General features: G+C 42.6%; 1 protein-coding gene across 2 annotated transcripts in view; it reads left to right on the top strand.

The window, feature by feature from the left end:
* Positions 1 to 17,896, top strand: part of ERN1 (endoplasmic reticulum to nucleus signaling 1) — a 32,574-nt gene extending 14,678 nt beyond the window's left edge. Inside the window, exons 3-22 of one of the 2 annotated variants that reach the window (XM_071451281.1) lie at positions 3,270 to 3,303; positions 4,241 to 4,313; positions 4,975 to 5,047; positions 6,159 to 6,281; positions 6,890 to 6,991; positions 7,413 to 7,674; positions 8,279 to 8,357; positions 9,057 to 9,219; positions 10,036 to 10,154; positions 10,480 to 10,671; positions 11,253 to 11,508; positions 12,190 to 12,280; positions 12,596 to 12,785; positions 13,279 to 13,378; positions 13,826 to 14,025; positions 14,233 to 14,380; positions 14,811 to 14,938; positions 15,494 to 15,617; positions 15,863 to 15,930; positions 16,141 to 17,896. In XM_071451281.1, coding sequence (XP_071307382.1) covers positions 3,270 to 3,303; positions 4,241 to 4,313; positions 4,975 to 5,047; positions 6,159 to 6,281; positions 6,890 to 6,991; positions 7,413 to 7,674; positions 8,279 to 8,357; positions 9,057 to 9,219; positions 10,036 to 10,154; positions 10,480 to 10,671; positions 11,253 to 11,508; positions 12,190 to 12,280; positions 12,596 to 12,785; positions 13,279 to 13,378; positions 13,826 to 14,025; positions 14,233 to 14,380; positions 14,811 to 14,938; positions 15,494 to 15,617; positions 15,863 to 15,930; positions 16,141 to 16,347 — 2,732 coding nt within the window. In that variant the 3' untranslated portion in view covers positions 16,348 to 17,896. Of the gene's footprint in view, positions 1 to 3,269; positions 3,304 to 4,240; positions 4,314 to 4,974; positions 5,048 to 6,158; positions 6,282 to 6,870; positions 6,992 to 7,412; positions 7,675 to 8,278; positions 8,358 to 9,056; positions 9,220 to 10,035; positions 10,155 to 10,479; positions 10,672 to 11,252; positions 11,509 to 12,189; positions 12,281 to 12,595; positions 12,786 to 13,278; positions 13,379 to 13,825; positions 14,026 to 14,232; positions 14,381 to 14,810; positions 14,939 to 15,493; positions 15,618 to 15,862; positions 15,931 to 16,140 lie in introns of those variants that run through there. The other variant, XM_071451283.1, reaches the window with a different exon arrangement.
* The last annotated feature ends 32 nt before the right edge of the window (positions 17,897 to 17,928 follow it).

Here is a 17,928-nt window from a genome sequence, read left to right as displayed (position 1 = left end):
ATAAAAGTATTAAGAAAATGAGAAAATTTACATCACCTCAGTAACTAAAAATGTAGAAAAATGGCTTTCCACAGTCTGTCTTTCCAGGTGGATGGTGCTAATAGTGACAGGAGCATTCCTTTCACTTTAGAAAATTAACTCCTTCATCCTTGTGAAGAGCCTCATGTGGGGAAATCAATCAGAAATCCATAAATGCTTTCTAACAATTCACACACAACACTTCAGTGTGCAGGAAGCCATCAGAATAATCAGTGTTTTGGCTCATGTGCCACTAAGTACCTAAAAAATTGTTGCTGCTTTGTCATAAATTCTTAATCTGTTCTATCTACCACTTTTTTATCTTTGCTCATAAATCAAATTTCAGTTACTAAGAAATCAAGTAAAAACAGGAATTTTTTCATTTCTGAAGAAGAACATGATGTTGAAGACATGGTACTAAAGAGAAGTTCAAGGACTTTCATGACAATGATGCTTCTGTACACACTGAATAGCTTGGGATTTGCCATAAGAATCCTTCATGTCATCTGATAGGCAGCAGTGCTTCAGAAAAACACTGCAAAACATAGAGACATTCATGAGACTTCTGGCATTGTTTATTAAAGTGTAGAAGACATTGATTGATGACATTGGAAACTGCTTTAAGTGACATTTTCCCAACAGCTTTCAGAAATATAAGCTGAGGGACAAAAGCTCAATGCAAATAATCATTGCACATAGAGATGTGTGTGTGTGTCCTTTCACTGTTGTGATACTGTGTGGTCAATAAAACCATGCAAAAATTCTCAGATCTTTAACTGGAGCAGAAGGGAGTGCTTTATTTTGGTTGATAAAAATAGATTGCCCAGTTTTAGAAAATTAAATAAAACCAAGCTATTGGCCCAAAAATGTTTTGCTGTATTACTACTCCCCACTGTATTTTCAGGAGAGAGAAGGAGCTCTAGGGAAGCATTACTAACCAGGCTCTCCTGCAAATGTCAAGGACAAACCAGGATCAGTTGCTAGAAGACATAATCTACTTTGAAATTTCCTGTAATTGTTCAGGTTTTCCTGGGCAGTGTTTGAAAAGCCCCTGAAATACTGAGATATTTGAGGCAATCCCAGTCTGTGCTGGGCTGCTGAGGTGTCCTGCCACTAACAGTGCAGTTAGCAAAGTTGGAGATTTATTCAGATTGTAGTAGTTTTACACTGTAATTTCATCTAACAACTTCACACCACCATTTAATTCAGAGAAGAAATAGTCCTCTAATTAAAATTAAAAGTTTCTGAAGATTATTCTGACAATAATCTATTTATGTTAGTTAGTCTTAACTTTAGCCCAGGTTGACTAGAAAGTGATTTTATAGAAAATCTGCATTGTTAACAATGAAATAATAAATATGCAGTCACTTCAAAAAGAGGTTGTGCAGCTTTGTAACTCCTAGTGATCATTTGAGGGCATTTTTAGGAATAGGAAGGAGTTGCCCCAGTGCTGCTGGTGGAGCTGCTGTTGTCTCACAATAATCACTGGCACCACAGGTGAGAGTTTATTTTCTTACCATGTAAGACACTCTCTGTGTAATCAGTTCTTCAAGAGACTTACAGTTTATTTGGCTTTTGCCTTTAGCAATGCTTGTAGCATTTGCATTAAATCTTACTTAACTGAGCCAGGTGGTGCTTGTTCTGAGCCAGGTGTCACTTGTTCTGATTCATGGTGCTGTTTCTTTCACAAAACTGAGCATTCCCTTCCCATGAAGCATTTGTGATTACAAAACCTCTTGCCTTTGGTTTTTAATCTCTTCTTTTAGGTCATTTCACCCAGATTTAGGGATACCCTGAGTCCATAAACTTGGTCTCAGTTTGCCTTTAGTAGTTCAACCCAGCAGCTCAGCTCAAGTCAATCCACTGTATATGATGGGCAAAAATTGCTTTTTTCTTGTTTTTTCCTAGGGATGGAGAGCTGATGATGTAACTCACCATGTGTTGTATTAGATATTATAAAGCTTGTGGAATACTTCAAGCAAACACTGAGAAATAATTGACATATAATCAATGAGAGGGGCGTCCCTCCCAACATATCCTGAAACCAGTTTCTTCACACAAGGGATAGAAATGCATTGCTTGATGTAGTTAATGCAAGAAAAGGTCTGACTAAGCAGCCTGGTCTGTAGAGACAGATACAGAAGATGAGTCACTAAGCTCCTTTGTTCCAATGTTAATTATTCTTATGGCCTTTGATGTGTGTTTGGGTTCTCAATGAATTAAATGGAATTTATTTTGACACCTTTGGGAGTGTATCCTGGAACATTTTTTAGGCTTGATGAGAAAAAAATTACATGTAGTTATATACTGAACAAAGCTGCTCTGAGAGTGTTTACTGTTGTAAGAAGAAATCAATGAAATAAAGATAACTGTACTGTTATCCTCATCTCCTGCTTTCTTTCTGTCTCTGGCATTAAATGTGTTTCTTTGGGTGGCTGCTGCTTTCAGCTGTGTTGCAGCCAGGGATTTGCTTGGTTGGGGGGTTATGATTTTTTAATCCATGTAAACCAGGTCATCCTTGCAGGCCATTGCCAGCTCTGGTGTGGTGCCATGCCCTGCAGAGTGGCACAGACTCTGTGAGCCCTGGGTACTGAGCCCTGAATTTCCTGTTCTTGTCTTGCTTAGCTCTGCAGATACCCCAGGACACTCAGGCTGCCCACAACCTGTGCCAGTTTCCCAGTCAAAGGCTGTCAAAACATCAGTGTTTTTGTTCTCATTTCCTTCCTGTTGCATCATGATGTTTGCATGGAGACAGAAGAGGTGAAAAACACTGTTTGCTTGGTCATTTGTCATCCTCTTACTCAGACTCCTTCCAGTGGAGTTTGATTTTCCCTGTGGAAGTGGAGATACTTAGAGGATTGCATCCTCTTGCCTTCTGAGGTATTTTCTGCCAGTATACCATTAATAAACACACGTTTGTCTTGGAAATTGTAGAGTAGGTCTTATAAATCAGGATCCTTCTGTGGTGCTGGCATCAGGAATGAAAATCCTGTGATTCTGTAAGCTCTCAGTAATTTTGAGGTATTTAGTGTTGGTAAAACTGAATAAAGGACTTCAGAAGACTTTCCCAAGTGCTTTGTAGTTTCCCATTTTATGAACCAAGTTCCAGGAACAAGAGGAGGCTGCTGAGAGTTTACTTTCAGCCTTTCTAAAAGGAGCAAGATGTTGCAGGCCTGACTTGATCCTGTATCTGGTGAGTTCAAGGGATTGAACTGCTAGGATTTTGATTTTTTCTTTTTCTGTGTGTGCAGATCCTGTCCTCCAGGTGCCGATCCATGTGGAAGAGTAAGTCTGTTTCCTTTGACTCATTTACAGCTTGTTCGATTTCCACTGACATCTTAAAATTTGGTTTAATTTTAACCAAACCCATCTGTGTTCTAGACAAGCTGCACACCTTGCAGAATGCCATTTAAGGTGGCATGGGGAACAGATAAGAGGATAGAATTAGCTACATACAATAGCTGAGAAGAAACATCCTGTGTGCAGCCTGTTCTCTGCAGCCCTTGCTGGGTTTGGACATCAGGGCTGTGAACTGTGCCAGGGGTGGCAGGTGGGAAGTGACAGAGCCAGGGCTGATTCTGGATTCTGTACTTATCCCCCTCAAGCAGAGACTTAAACCAGTGAAACACAGGAAACTACAACCAGCACCACAACCAGAATCTGCAAATGACATCCTCGAGCTGTGAATTCAGATTGCTCCCTGCAGCAACCTCACATTTAGCTAATAAATTTGGGACTTGAACTTTGTCTCTGAAGTCAGTGGTGACATTCTTTCTTTTTTTGATGATAGAACCATAGACAGTAGGGTTTGAGTTTGTTTGGAGGTCTTTGTGTAGTTTGGGTGTAGGGATCCCTTCACCTCTCAAGTTTACTTAATTCTGGAAACTCTTTCATTGTTTCCTGCCTTCCTTATGCTCTCTTGTTTAGGTTTGTTCTAAATCTGTGTCATTTAAGAGCTTGTAGGTTAAGTTTAAAAGCTTTCACCTGAGTCATTGCCTGCCACATTTGGATCTTTGTGCATTCAAATACATTAGTGGTCTTAGGTTTTATCAGTTCTGAAACTTCCCTATATTTTTTAATTTTCACAGTTAATAAATTAAACTTCAAAAAATTCAATGTCAGATGAACTTCTCTGTAAAGCCAGCAGTGACCACAGTTTCTTTCCTGCTCTCTGAGAAGCACAGTACATTTTTATCATTTATAATTGCTGCTTAAATCCTAGGCCAGCATTTCTTCCAGACCCAAATGATGGCAGTTTGTACACACTTGGTGGCAAGAACAGTGAAGGCTTGACTGTAAGTATGTTTTTAAATTCTCTCCTAAAAAATGCCCCAGTCAACCTCATGCCTTTGCAGAAGGAAAATATACTTTTATTTTGTTAGATAAGAATGTTGCCACCTTGAGATTGTCAGGAAGGGATTTCTACTTGAAAATATCAACACCACGTCTTGTCCCCATGTACGAATTTTCTGTAACTTGCTAAAATAATGATAATTACAAATAAAATTTATGGTTTGTTATCCAAATTCTGAATAATCTCAGTGTGATTTGATGGGAAGGTATATCCAAAATAACATTGATCAGATGTGTCACTCTCCCCAAACACATTTCTAAAACCATCTGCCAGAAGCAGGATTAGTAAATGCTTGGTGCTAACCCCTTTAGAGGGGCTCTATAGTATTTAGTAAGCAAACAAAAATGCTGAACCTTTCAAATTAGTCACCAATCCATGTAGGCTACAGCTACTGCTTAATGCTTGACTTTCATTTTTAAACTTTGTGGTGATACTCAAATAAAATGTTTGGCTTACTACAAGAACTTTTTTCTCAGCTGCTATGATTTCCCTTAGGAACTTGGGCATTGTTAAATATTTTAGTATTTACTCTGGCTGAATTCTCAGGTATTATAATAATAGAAATAACCAATGCAATTATTGCTTGTTTGTTTTTCCCCTAGAAACTTCCATTTACTATCCCAGAGCTGGTGCAGGCATCTCCCTGTCGCAGTTCTGATGGGATCCTGTACATGGGTGAGCTCAAATTTTATCTCTTTTACATTGCAAGATGTTCAGCAACTACAAAATGTAGAGACTCCCAGACAGACTGAAGGAAATAGGCCTTATTTTGGGTATTAATTATGATCTTTCATAAATCTTTTGATAACAGGAAATCTGATTAATATAGAATGCAGTTCCTGTGTAATGATTAAAACCAATTGGTTTTCCTGAAGGAATAAACACCTTTTCTTAGCAGTGAGATGCCTGTATGGGGATTTTTTGTTTCTTGAGATGCAGTCTCTCAACAAAATATGACTCCTACTTAAAATCTTCTTATGATTATAAATGGCATTGACTGCCTGATAATTAGAATAAAATTAGCAATCCCATTTCACCACAGTTAGACATCCTCCATTGTCTGACATACAGTCAGTTCATTTACAGTACAAATAATAAACTTATTGCTCACTGTCCTGACTCATTCTAACTGCAAATGGATTTGGGAGGAGAAAAGGAGAAGAAAGGGCAGCTATTACTTATCACAACAGTAAAATATGTGAAGATCAGAGTGAGCTTAGTTTTTAAATCTCCTGAAGGGCCAATGCTCCTTCTGGTTCTCCACTTCAAGTCTTGCCAGTAAATGAGAGAAAAATGTTTATTTGAAGCTTCTAAACATGCCATACATGTATTAACTTCAAAGAAATTCCTAAGGCCATGGCTCATATAGTCTTGAGTGGGATGTTTGGATTACAATCCTTAAGCAATTTGTAAGGTGTTGACCCTCACTTTTTTTTTTTTCCACCTCCTGTCTATCACCATGAGCACTTCAGTCTCCTCATCTGAGAGCTTCTGGGATCTGCTGCACTCAGAGCTCTGTTAGATTTTATATGTGAAAAAATCATCCAGCCAATAGTACTTACTCTTCTAAATATTGTATTTGGGTTTGGGGTTTGTGGTCAGTATTTGGGATTGGCCAGTAGTGCTAAATGACAAACTTAAGCCTGACTGTGAAAAACTGTTTTATTAAAAATGCTTTATTTGTGCTAAGTCCATGAGTCTACTAAAGAAAAAAGAAGACTGAAAAGCTGAATGAAAGTGCAGTTTTCCCAACTGAATGGTAATGTGACTTCAATTATGATTTCAGGTAAAAAGCAGGATATTTGGTACGTGGTTGACCTCATGACTGGGGAGAAACAGCAGACCTTGACTTCCTCTTTTGCAGAAAGTCTTTGCCCATCAACATCCCTCCTGTATCTTGGGAGAACAGGTCATATGCTTTTTTTTACTGTAGTTTAAAAGAAAATTCTGATTTTTAAAGTTTAGGCTCATAACAAATGACCCTGTGGTCAGTTCAGGTTTTCAAGTTCATTTCTTGGAAAAACTTCTCTGAATTATGATTTTAGACTGTACACAGAACAATTATTAACTTTACCAGCAGTGAGATAATGTTTTTTAAACTTTGGCATTAGGTCCATTATTCTTTTTGTTGACAAGGTGGCATTTGTATTGTAATTGATGATGTATTCCAGTACCAGCTGTGAACTGTTTGTTCTGTAACATACAGCTTTTAAAAAACTGTTTAAAGAAGATGGAAATAGAGCAGATCCACTGACATCACAAGTGCAGTGTGCTAAATATCTGGTAAAGTCAGACCAACACCATGGAGGTGCTGACTAGAAACAGGAATAAGTGTTACAGACTTGTTCTTTAACCTCTCTATCAGTGTGTCCCTTTACATGGGATAGTGTTGGGAAAAAAGGAGATGCTGACAGCAGTGAGTGCTGTGTGGTGTTTGAGGAGTGTCTCAGATTTGAGAAGATTGATTCTATTCTCTCATAGGTTTTTTTGCTTCACAGACTGTATATCTTTTAACAGAGTACACAATCACAATGTATGACACCAAAAAGAAGGAGCTGAGATGGAATGCCACCTATTTTGATTATGCAGCAACTTTGCCTGATGAAGACATAAAATACAGTAAGAATTTAATTGCTTTCTCCCTCCTGCAATGGAGTTTTGTATATAGGCAAAAATATTCAGATTTTTTTGTGTGGTGCACGTACTTCTGTCCATTTTTATCCATCACATACTGCAATATCTAAAGCCTGTTAGGTAGCTTCAGGTAAACTGAGTCCAGCAGGGTGCAGCTCTTGAAGGTGTGATTCCTTAAAATCAGTGAGAAATGGCAGGAGAGGCAGCAAATCTGAACTCTGGTGCACAACCTGCTTGCAATGCTCTTGAATGGCAGCTGGACTTGTGTCTGCCCAGTTCTGGCCAAGGCTTTGCTGCTCAGCTGCTGTGCAGTGAAAGGTGTGGTGGTGACTGCACTCCAGAGCTCTTCCTGTGCATTGTTAAAGCTACAGAATCCAGGGAAGCTCCACACGTTTGTGCATTGCAGAAATGTCCCACTTTGTGTCCAACGGGGACGGGCTGGTGGTGACCGTGGACAGCGAGTCCGGGGACGTGCTGTGGATCCAGAATTACGCGTCCCCCGTGGTGGCCTTTTACATCTGGCAGCGAGAGGGGCTGAGGAAAGTCCTGCACACCAACGTGGGCATCGAGACCCTGCGCTACCTGACCTTCATGTCCGGGGAGGTTGGACACATCACCAAGTGGAAATATCCCTTCCCTAAGGAAACAGAGACCAAGAGCAAACTAACGTGAGCCTGAGACTCTGCTCTTCTCACTGTCCATTCGACAGCTTTGTCATTACACACAACAGTTAAGGCTTGTGCTACAGGTTGCAACATGGTGAAAAGAATGCATAAAAGCATTTCTGGTTCTTCAGATGTTCTTTTATATAATATTTGATCTTTTAGTCTGTAAGGTCAGAGACCAAACCAAAAATCTTATAAACTTGGGAAGTGTATATTCCTAAGTTTTATCAGATGTTCTGTGTTGAATAGTTTCTCACAATGAGGAATTAAATTGGTTTTCCTAATGCGAAGCCTTTCACACTATAAAAATGGTGCACAGCATTTTGGCAAATGCCATTTATTGAAAAATGCAGAAATAGGACATGAGTTATGTCAAATGAGTGATGGTGCTGTGAATAATGAACTGACAATGCTTTCATAATTAAAAAAAGCACTTCATAGTACAGCAGTACTTAAAATAATTTTACAGATCGAGGCTTTTCAAAATACAAATACTGATGATTTGGGAAGCTCCTGCATTAGTTCTGCAGGGCTGTGCTGCCCAGGTTTTAGCTGAGATGTTAACACACCCATTTGCCTGCTGCTAACAGTGACTGTGTTTCTGCAGCCCGACCCTGTACGTAGGGAAATACTCCACGAGTTTGTACGCGTCGCCCTCCATGGTGCACGAGGGAGTCACTGTGGTGGTGAGTGGGGAGCTGCTGGGTGGGAAGTGTCTTTCTGAAATGAGTGCTTTCCTGGGCTGGGAAGAAAGCTGGAAATGGAATTGTGCATAAAATTATATTAAATCGAAAAAGAAAATAAAACACTGAAGACTGTACATCTACAGAAATTTGAGGAGTTTTAGAATTTTATCAACAAATGCATAGCAAATTAATTGTTTCCTGAAACAATTAAAAACCACAGAATACATGACCATACTTCCAGGATCATTTCCAATGCTGCAAAGCAATAACTGCAGCTCCCCAGGAACTGGGCCAGGCAGGCTCAGCAGGAGCAGACCTGAGGTTACTGCTATTGTTGGTGCTTTGTGGTTCAAGTTAAAATTGCTGGTTTGTTCATCAAAGTAACTCCCCACAGACAGCTCATAGTTCTGTTTTGCTCATTGTGGCTGCCAGGTAGGCAATACAGATCCTGCTTAACTGTAGGGGAAAACAAAAAAAGAGTAATCTCATCTCCCAGGCAGCATGTCCCTGAAAAGGTCCAATGTCCAAGGTTGTGGCAGCAGCTGCTGAGGGCGTAATGGCTGTGTTTACTCACAGTGACTTTGCTGCCAGTAATCTTTGCTTGCCCACCCATTTTGACCTCCAGATTTTAAATTTAGTTGCCTATTTAAATATTCTAAGGTCACAGTAACAGTAATTGTAACACGGATCTCTCGGCAGCCCCGTGGCAGCGCCATTCCCTTGCTGGAGGGTCCAAAAACAGAAGGAGTCACCATTGAAGACAGCGGCGAGTGCGTGATCACGCCCAGCACCGATGTCAAGTTTTCGGGCAGGCTGAAGGAAAAGCACAAGCTCAACTACTGGAATGACTGGCTGCTGATAGGTGTGGGAGGCCCTGCCTGGCCATAACTACTGAATTCTAGGAACAGTGTCTAATTTATCTTCATTTACATATAAAATAGTGTGTTATATATCCAGCTGCATTCTGTTTTTCCCAAGGCTCCCCCTGCCTTATTCTGTGACGAGGTGAAATGCTCCATGTGTGGAAAGTGATTTATTGCTTATTTGCCCTCTCCCTCAGAGAGGAGTCTAGTAATTTATCATTTACTGTAAATACTGTATTTGGGTCTGTTTGGATTTCTTATTGTGCATGTTGTTACCTTAATCCTCATCATATGGATCAGACAGTCATGTTTTCTCCATTTTGTAAATGGATTAAAACACAGAGGCTGAAGGTAATGTTTATTAATTGTCAGCCAGTCCTGTGTGTCCCAAGTCTCTGAATTTTGGAATTGAATTTTCAGTGCATTTACAATTTTGCTTCAAAAATGAGGAACTGTCTGAGGTTCAGTTTTAAGTGATGACTGGTGATAATTGAGTGATGTATGTGACAGGAGCTCTGGGGCAGGGACAGTGTGCAACTTTCAGTTTTTTAAGGTGCCATCTTTCTCTTCCCATGATCCCTTTCCTTGCTAATAGCCTCTCTCCTGCATGTCAGGCAGTTCCCTGAAGCAGTTCATGTTCCCCTGCAGCTCTCAGTGGCCTCTGCCCTCCATTTTCCCTCTCCTTTCTCTTTCCTGCTCTATACATGAGCATCATGTTTGTGATGTTCTCACTCTGCAGCAAAGTTGCTGCAATCAAGAATATCTTTCCTAAAAAAGGACAACTTTCTGTTTCAATACATGTGTTTTATTTAAAGGGCACCATGAAACACCATTGTCTGCCCCCACAAAGATCCTGGAGAAATTCCCAAGCAACTTACCAAAGAGGCCTGAAAATGTGATTCCAGCTGACTCTGAGAAAGCCACAATTGAAGAGGTTTGTGATGAGAATAATTCTCTTACTGCATGAGAAAAGAATATAAAGGAGTGGAAGTTGGGGAAGGATACAGGAGGAAAATGCATGGAATTACTTCACATTTTTTGTGTCAGATGCTCATGTACTTATCACATAGAATCACTGGTATGAGGAAGTGTCATTCCTTGTTTCAGAGTTAGGGCTTTCTGCTGCATTGTTTTCCCCACGTGCAAACTTTGACTTTGGTAGGTTTAGAAATGTCTAAAAATGATGTAGCAGAAAGGCTGGCTAGGAATGCCTCATTACCCACAGAGATACTGAGCTAACAGAGCTTTCTTTGCCTCAGGTCATTGACATTGTTGAAGGTTCCTCAACAGAAGGGCCTCCAGCTGCTCCAAAGGAGATGGAGGAGACCCCTGCTCGGCCCATCCCGCGGCCAGAGGCTCCAGTGGACTCCATGCTGAAGGACATGGCCACGATCATCCTCAGCACTTTCCTGCTTGTGGGCTGGGTGGCTTTTATCATCACCTACCCAATGGTAATGCTGACCTGGCTTGATGTGCTTTTGAGTGTTGGGGGCATCAGGAATGTTGTAGAGCCCAGAAATGATACAGGAGTTAGTGACACACTCCAGGGATATTTCCCTCTTCACAGATGTGCACTGGGGAGCAAAGGCACGGGTTTGACTTAACAGGGATTTCTCTGGCCATATGTGCCAGCTCTAGAGAGGTTTTCTTTTCCATCCACCAGTTGTGGTTCTTGTAGGTATTACTCTTTTTGGATATGATCACAGCACTATTGGCTTTGCTCCTCTCTTCCTCACCTGAAACCACCATCAGGTTTTCCAAGTTTTGAATCAAAGCCTTTATCCTTCTGTGGTTTAAAGACTCCTGGTCAACCCAGAAACAGCTTTTTTTAACCAAGCCATGTGATTTCTCATCTTGGCAATGGAAGTCCAGAATGAAATAGAAATTGTTAGTGAACGTTCCCCAGCCTGTGTGCTTGGCAGGGACAGGGCAGGAGAGTTTGGCTCCCACCTTTTAGGAGTAGCTCCCCAGAAGCTGTAGCGTTCCCTTCGTGACCTGACTGCCAAATCTTCACTGAGGTCCTTTCTCACAGAGTGTGCACCAGCAGCAGCAGAGGCAGCATCAGCTGGAAGAGAAGATCCAGCTCTTGCAGCAGCAGAAGCTGCCCTTTGGTGCTCCTGGTGAGCTCCCGCCCGAGGCAGATTTCCTGGACACGTCGTACGGCCGGACAGAGAGCTCAGCTGCCAGCACCCCAAACCTGTCCCCCCGAGCTTCCAACCACTCTGCCTACTCCAACATCTCCACATCTGATGTTGGGAGCTGCCTCTCCACTGAGCAAGAAGAGGGAGGTAAAGTTGACTCAGTGTGGTTTATTGTGTTTCTATTCCCCACTCTGTGTGATGGTACAGCAGAACAGTTATTGATGATACTTCATAGCTCAGCAAGATGAAAAGAACCATTCAGGCTGGGCCCTGCACCTCAGCAGGATTGTTGCTTTACAGTAACAGCCAGCTGTGGCCTTGTGCTGCCCGGGGCAGTGTGTTCCTGTCACTTGCAGCCATTCCAGGGAGATACTCATTTAAATAAAAACACATATTAAGATGGTTAACTGGACTCAAGAAATGGGGATTAGGCAGCACGACCTTCCTGCCTGGTCTTCCTGTGCACTCATTGTCCCTTCAAAGGCTACTAAACCCACTTCCATTACTCTCAGCCAGTATTTCCTAAATGCAAGATCAACTTTTAGAAAGAGTTTGGCTGCTGGGAACCACTCATTTCTCAGAGCCATGAGCCATAAGGTGTGTGTAAATGTGTTTAGATTCTTGATGTTGGCTCATTGGGTCACCACAGACTATTTGCCTACTCAGAGTAAGTACCAACGTGGACATGTTCATTTCTTTTGATCATATGTGTGTTAAATTTGAACATGACCTAAAAGACTTTTACAGACTGGCCCCAAGGTCTGTGCAGTTGTAAAAGGCTGCCTTGCCCCATCCTAAACCAGTGCTTGTTTTTCTTTTCTTGTTCAGATGAAGAAGCAAACCGAGTGATTGTTGGCAAGATTTCCTTTAACCCTAAAGATGTATTGGGACATGGTGCTGAAGGGACAATTGTTTACAGGTAGAAAAGAATGTGTGCACTAAACAGACCAATGTTGTGTTTGAATTAGGTCCTTTTAATTTGTTTTTTTATAAAAGCCCTCACATCTACTATGAACAGAAACTTTTTGCATGTGTCTAGAATATCTTCATGCATTTTCTTCACCAGCAAAAACTACTTTCCTTCCCTAAGAAGTGTTTACTGGCCAAATGTACCTGTTTCCAGCACAGGAATTGCTTTCATTGGCCTCTACAATGGCTTCTGTTGTCACATTTTCGGAACGTGCTGTGGCTCCAGAGTGTGAGGGGTTGTTGTGCCTTCCCTCCCTGGCTGCAGGGGCTCCTTTGACAACCGTGATGTGGCAGTGAAGAGGATTCTCCCCGAGTGCTTCAGCTTCGCAGACCGGGAGGTGCAGCTGCTGCGCGAGTCCGACGAGCACCCGAACGTGATCCGCTACTTCTGCACGGAGCGGGACCGGCAGTTCCAGTACATCGCCATCGAGCTCTGCGCTGCCACCCTGCAGGAGGTGACCCACGGGCCTGGGAGCATCCTCTCCCTGCAAGGCCTTCCCTTCCCTTGGGCTTCAGCTGCTGAAGTGCCTGACACAGGGGAGGTTCCATTTACTCCCACTGTCACCTCTGTGACAATTCCATGTTCCTAGAACGGGGGAGTTTCCAAACCTGTAGAAAGACATCCCTAACCCTGGCCTGATTTATGGAGAGAAGCTGCTGTGCTTTGATTTTTAACTTCTTGTGAAGGACTCCCCTCTAGTCATCCTCCCTCTCCTACCATGCAGACTTTGAAGACTGTTCTTCTTTCTGGAGCACAGTCCTATACAGAATTCTAGCTCTGAATGAGACTTTAGAGATCATCACCTTCAGCCAAAAAAAGTTCTTTGCTGTGTCTTACCAGATAGCACAATTTATCCATTTATCTTTTAGTGGGTGAAGTGCATGGATTTATTATTTATGCAGCTTCTAAGCAGTGCTGTGGCTGACTCTCCTGGTTCTCTGTTGCAGTATGTTGAGCAGAAGGTCTTCAGCCACCATGGCTTACAACCCATCACTCTCCTGCAGCAGACAACGTCTGGGCTGGCTTACCTGCACTCCCTGAATATTGGTAAGAACACCTCTCCTTTCAAGACTGGATGGAGAACTACATTTTCTTAGCTGTAAAATAAAGAGAAACTGATCTGGTACTGTTCATCTGGCCTATTGGACGGTGACCCTGCCTATGGCAGCGGTGTTGGAATGAGATGATCCTTGAGGTCCCTTTGGACCCAAACCATTCTGTGGTTCTATGATTTGACACTGGCCCTGTCCCTGCAACATACTGCAGCCCTGGAGTACTAAAGCAAGTCCTTACTCTTGGTGCAGGGTGCTGAAGTTTTTAGATAGGAGTTGTATGAAACATGGTGGAATAAAAAAAAATGAAATTACCAATGAAAATCATTTGAAGTTATGACTTTGGTTTCATCAATGGTGGTTCAGCCTTATAAAAGGTCCACTTAAAAATTTACAAAGATTGTTGGGACTGCCTGAGTGGACAAGTGGGTGTTTGTAACAGTCCACAGGGACCTGAAGCCCCACAACATCCTCATCTCGATGCCCAACGCTCACGGGAAAGTCAAGGCCATGATTTCAGACTTTGGGCTGTGCAAGAAGCTGGCAGTGGGCAGGCACAGCTTCAGCCGCCGCTCGGGCGTGCCAGGCACTGAGGGCTGGATCGCCCCAGAGATGCTGAGTGAAGACTGCAAAGAGAACCCTGTAAGTGCTCACCCTTCCCAGGCTGCCCAGGACCGGGCCAGACCCTAAAATAGGCAGCACCTGGTGCCTGGGCCCCCAGGCTGCCTTGCAGCTCAAATCTGCGAGTCAGAAAATTTCCTTCTGCTCTCAGATCAAAATAATCGTCTGTGAGAATCAGAGCTTTCAGGGGCAAAGATGTCAGTGCTAGTGAAGGCTGTTTCTTTGCAGACATACACTGTGGACATCTTTTCAGCTGGCTGTGTCTTCTATTACGTGGTGTCTGAAGGTGGCCATCCCTTTGGCAAGTCCCTGCAGCGGCAAGCCAACATCCTGCTGGGAGCATACAGCCTGGAGGCTCTGGAGGCAGGGAGGCACGGTAAGGACTGCACTGCAGGGATCACTGAGGGCCCAGGCTGCTAAACACCAGCACCAGTGACAGGACCAAGGCCCACAGTGACCTTGGTAGCTGTACTCCTCAGATCCTCCTGAAGTAAAGGGCCTGCAGTTCTTGGAGTTACTGCCCCAGGGCAACTCTGTAGTCTTGACTGTGAAGTTATTTCCTGTATTTAAAGAAAGAGAGAGCTGAACTTTGATATTCTTAGTCTTCAATAGTCTTTCTGTTGATTGCCCAGCACATCTGTGAGGGCAGCACTTGGACTAGCAGGACAGGAGGAAGTAGAGACCATAATGAATTTCTGAAGTACAAAATATTATAAAATTACAAAGTTTTACATTTTACTACAGCCTAAGAACGTAGAGAAAATAAAACTAAAGAAGTAAATTTCCTTGCACACTCTTCCTTGCAGAAGACATTGTCGCTCGCGATTTAATAGAGCAGATGATAAACATGGACCCTCAGAAACGGCCATCTGCCAGCTGTGTGCTCAAACACCCCTTCTTTTGGAGTCTAGAAAAACAGCTCCAGTTCTTTCAGGTTTGTGATGGCCTTTTCTCTCCTCTCAGTTCTCAGGGCTTTTTCTGGTCTTGAATTCAGTCTCTCTTTTGTGCCTGAGGTCACAGAATCCACAGCCTTACTGAGAGGAGCGAGGCAGCCCAGTTGTAAAACAGGGTGTAAAACAAGCAATTGGCTTGGTCTTAGAGCAGATCTGTCAGAGGGGGCCAGAGCTGATGGTACCAAGGTCACTTGGTGGGAGAAGCAGCACCCACAGCTGCAGTACCCACAGAGAACATGGCCAAGAGGGTTTTCAAGGACAGGAGTGAACAAGCACTGAATCCCGATGTGGGGTGGGAAATGGCTGAGGGCTTGAGATCCTTTCCAGCCTTATCTTCTCCTCTGTGCTAAAAGAGGTTTGGAAGAGGGTGAAACAAATAATCTCAGAAACTTCTGTATCCTATTCCCAAGTGCTGTCATGGAATGGAATTTTAACTTCACTACCAGGACAGGCTGTAATGGGCCAGAAGCAGCAATTTGAAAATACTGGGAAAAACTGGGAAATAAAACTAGAAATAATCTGAATGTCTCTTCCAGGATGTTAGTGACCGGATAGAGAAAGAATCTTTAGACAGTCCAATAGTCAAGCAGTTAGAAAGAGGTGGAAGAGAAGTGGTGAAAATGGACTGGAGAGAGCACATCACTGTTCCTCTTCAGACAGGTAAGGGACAGCACTTTGACAGAGTGGGAATTACCTGCTGTTCCCAGTTTGCTGGGACAGGAAAGTAAGGCTAACACTGTCTCAGTTTTGGTACATCACTGTTACTTGCCTGAGTAAAGTGTTTCTTTAGGTGGAAGTACATGTTTATGTACTGAAACACACCTACAAGGATCTGTGGCTGCAGACATACACCCCAGCACCTAAAACTGCATCACAACACACAAAACAATTTGTTTCTCTTGCAGATCTTCGAAAATTCAGATCCTATAAAGGTGGCTCTGTCCGGGACCTTCTGAGGGCAATGAGAAATAAGGTAAAGGAGTCTTTTCCTCATGCACTCTGGCTTCCTGCCTCTGGCTGCTGTTGTTGCCAGCCTGTATCAGGCCCTGATTTAGGTACTGAGCTCCTTTACAAGAGTCCAGTAGGAGGTTACTGTGTCCAGGAACGCCAGCAGCTCTGTTTACAAGAGGCTTCTGAAAGAACCTTCTGACTGAGCTTTTCCCTCTTCTGTTTTGCTCCACAGAAGCACCATTACAGGGAACTGCCTCCCGAAGTGCAGGAGACCCTGGGCTCCATCCCAGATGATTTTGTGGGTTACTTCACAGCTCGTTTCCCTCGCCTGCTCCTGCACACCTACCACGCTATGCACATCTGCTGCCAAGAAAGACTCTTCCAGCACTACTATGCTGAGGACTCTGCAGAGCTGAGCCTTACAGGAGACACGGTTTGAGAGGAGAGGGATGGAGCTTTCTTCTCTGGGACCAACATTCCAAGCACAGGCCTACCCTTAGCAGGGAAAAGTGGGATCAAAGAGCTGAATTCTCTCTCTCTGAAGAAACCAAGCTTCCAAAAAGTGCCTTGTACCTGTGGCTGTGCTGGATCAGGAGATGGTGGAGCTCAGGGCACGAGTGGTGAAGCGATGAACCCTGGCATGGAGTTACTGACTCCAAGGCAGTTTTCAGGACTGTGGACATGAAGAGCAAAAGCTGGATTTAACCATCACCCAATATCCCTGTACTGTATGTGATTTTGTAACAGATGTGTTTTACAACAACAACAAAAAAAATCAAATTCAGTGATTGAAATCATATAATTACTCGGGACTGGGATGTGCAAAAGGAGCCCTTTGGTTGCAGCAAATTATCTGAACCTGCCATTGCACTGCTGCCACATTAGGCACACCCCAGTGATTGTAAAGGGAATCATTGATGATTATTCTAAAAATGGTATGAAAGTACCATTTCTGTTTTACCAGTACTACTCTGGAAAGTTAGTCCCTTATACTTGAGCAGAAACAGTTCTAAAAAATGCGGACTTGAAACATCAATTCAAGGTTTTCCTACTCTGAAAATAAGTCTTGTTGTTTAATATGAAGCAGAACAGGTGCAGTATTTGCAGAACAGGTTGAACAATCCTTGACTTATCTCCCAGTATATGAGAACAGATCTGCTCAAGTACCTGCAGCAAACAGCAATGGCAGCTGGGAGCTGCCTGAGACTCATCAACTGCAAATGTCCCTCAAGGACTAAGAAAAGGCCCCAGGCACAGAGCCACAGGAGCCAAGATCTGCTCAGAGCAGTGAGATCAGGGCAGTGTTTAAGGGGTGCCACAGAGCTGTAGAACCCCATTTCCTGTGTGTGGGGCTGGTAATTCCATCCATGGGAGCCTGTGTGGTTAAAGGTGCAGTACTTCTTTACACTGGCCCTGAAGCTGTGACAAAGTGTCATGTGTGCTAGGATGAAGAAATGCTGAATTCTAATGTAACTGGGGTGTTCTTTTACAATATATTTATTTAATGTATTTATATTTATTTAATTTTTACTACAAAGTGGTATCAAATCCACATGGTACAAGTATGAAGCATGCCAAATCAGTCTTAATCAGTTTTGTGTTTATATTTAATCATCAGATAACAACTGGAAGTGGAAAGTGATACTGCATCTTTCAATGGAATTAATTAAAGGAGAAATTAGAAAGTGAGAATTTGTATGACTGTGCCATTGTGTCTTAAATAAATTATTGCTAGTAATACCCCATGTATGATGGGGTACATACAGCTATTTTTCTGGAGATACTTTACACGATGTTTTTTTCCTACTTTTACAATGTGTGAGAGCAATTGACCTAAGATGCCAAACTGTGCAGGTTACATGTTCTAAAGCTTGAAAAAATAATGGTAATTTTACCTAAAAAGATTCAAAGCCTATTTCATATTTTTATATTTCTCATGTAAAGGTCTTTTATAAATCTACTAAATAAAGACTCAGATTAAAACCCCACAGCTTTGAGTGCCATTGTGTGGCCAGGGAAC

Source organism: Agelaius tricolor, unplaced genomic scaffold, assembly GCF_023055355.1.
Source record: "Agelaius tricolor isolate 1412-34295 unplaced genomic scaffold, bAgeTri1.0.p SCAF_32, whole genome shotgun sequence".
In the NCBI taxonomy this organism is placed as follows: Eukaryota; Metazoa; Chordata; class Aves; order Passeriformes; family Icteridae; genus Agelaius; species Agelaius tricolor.
This window is presented reverse-complemented; position numbering and strand designations above follow the sequence as displayed.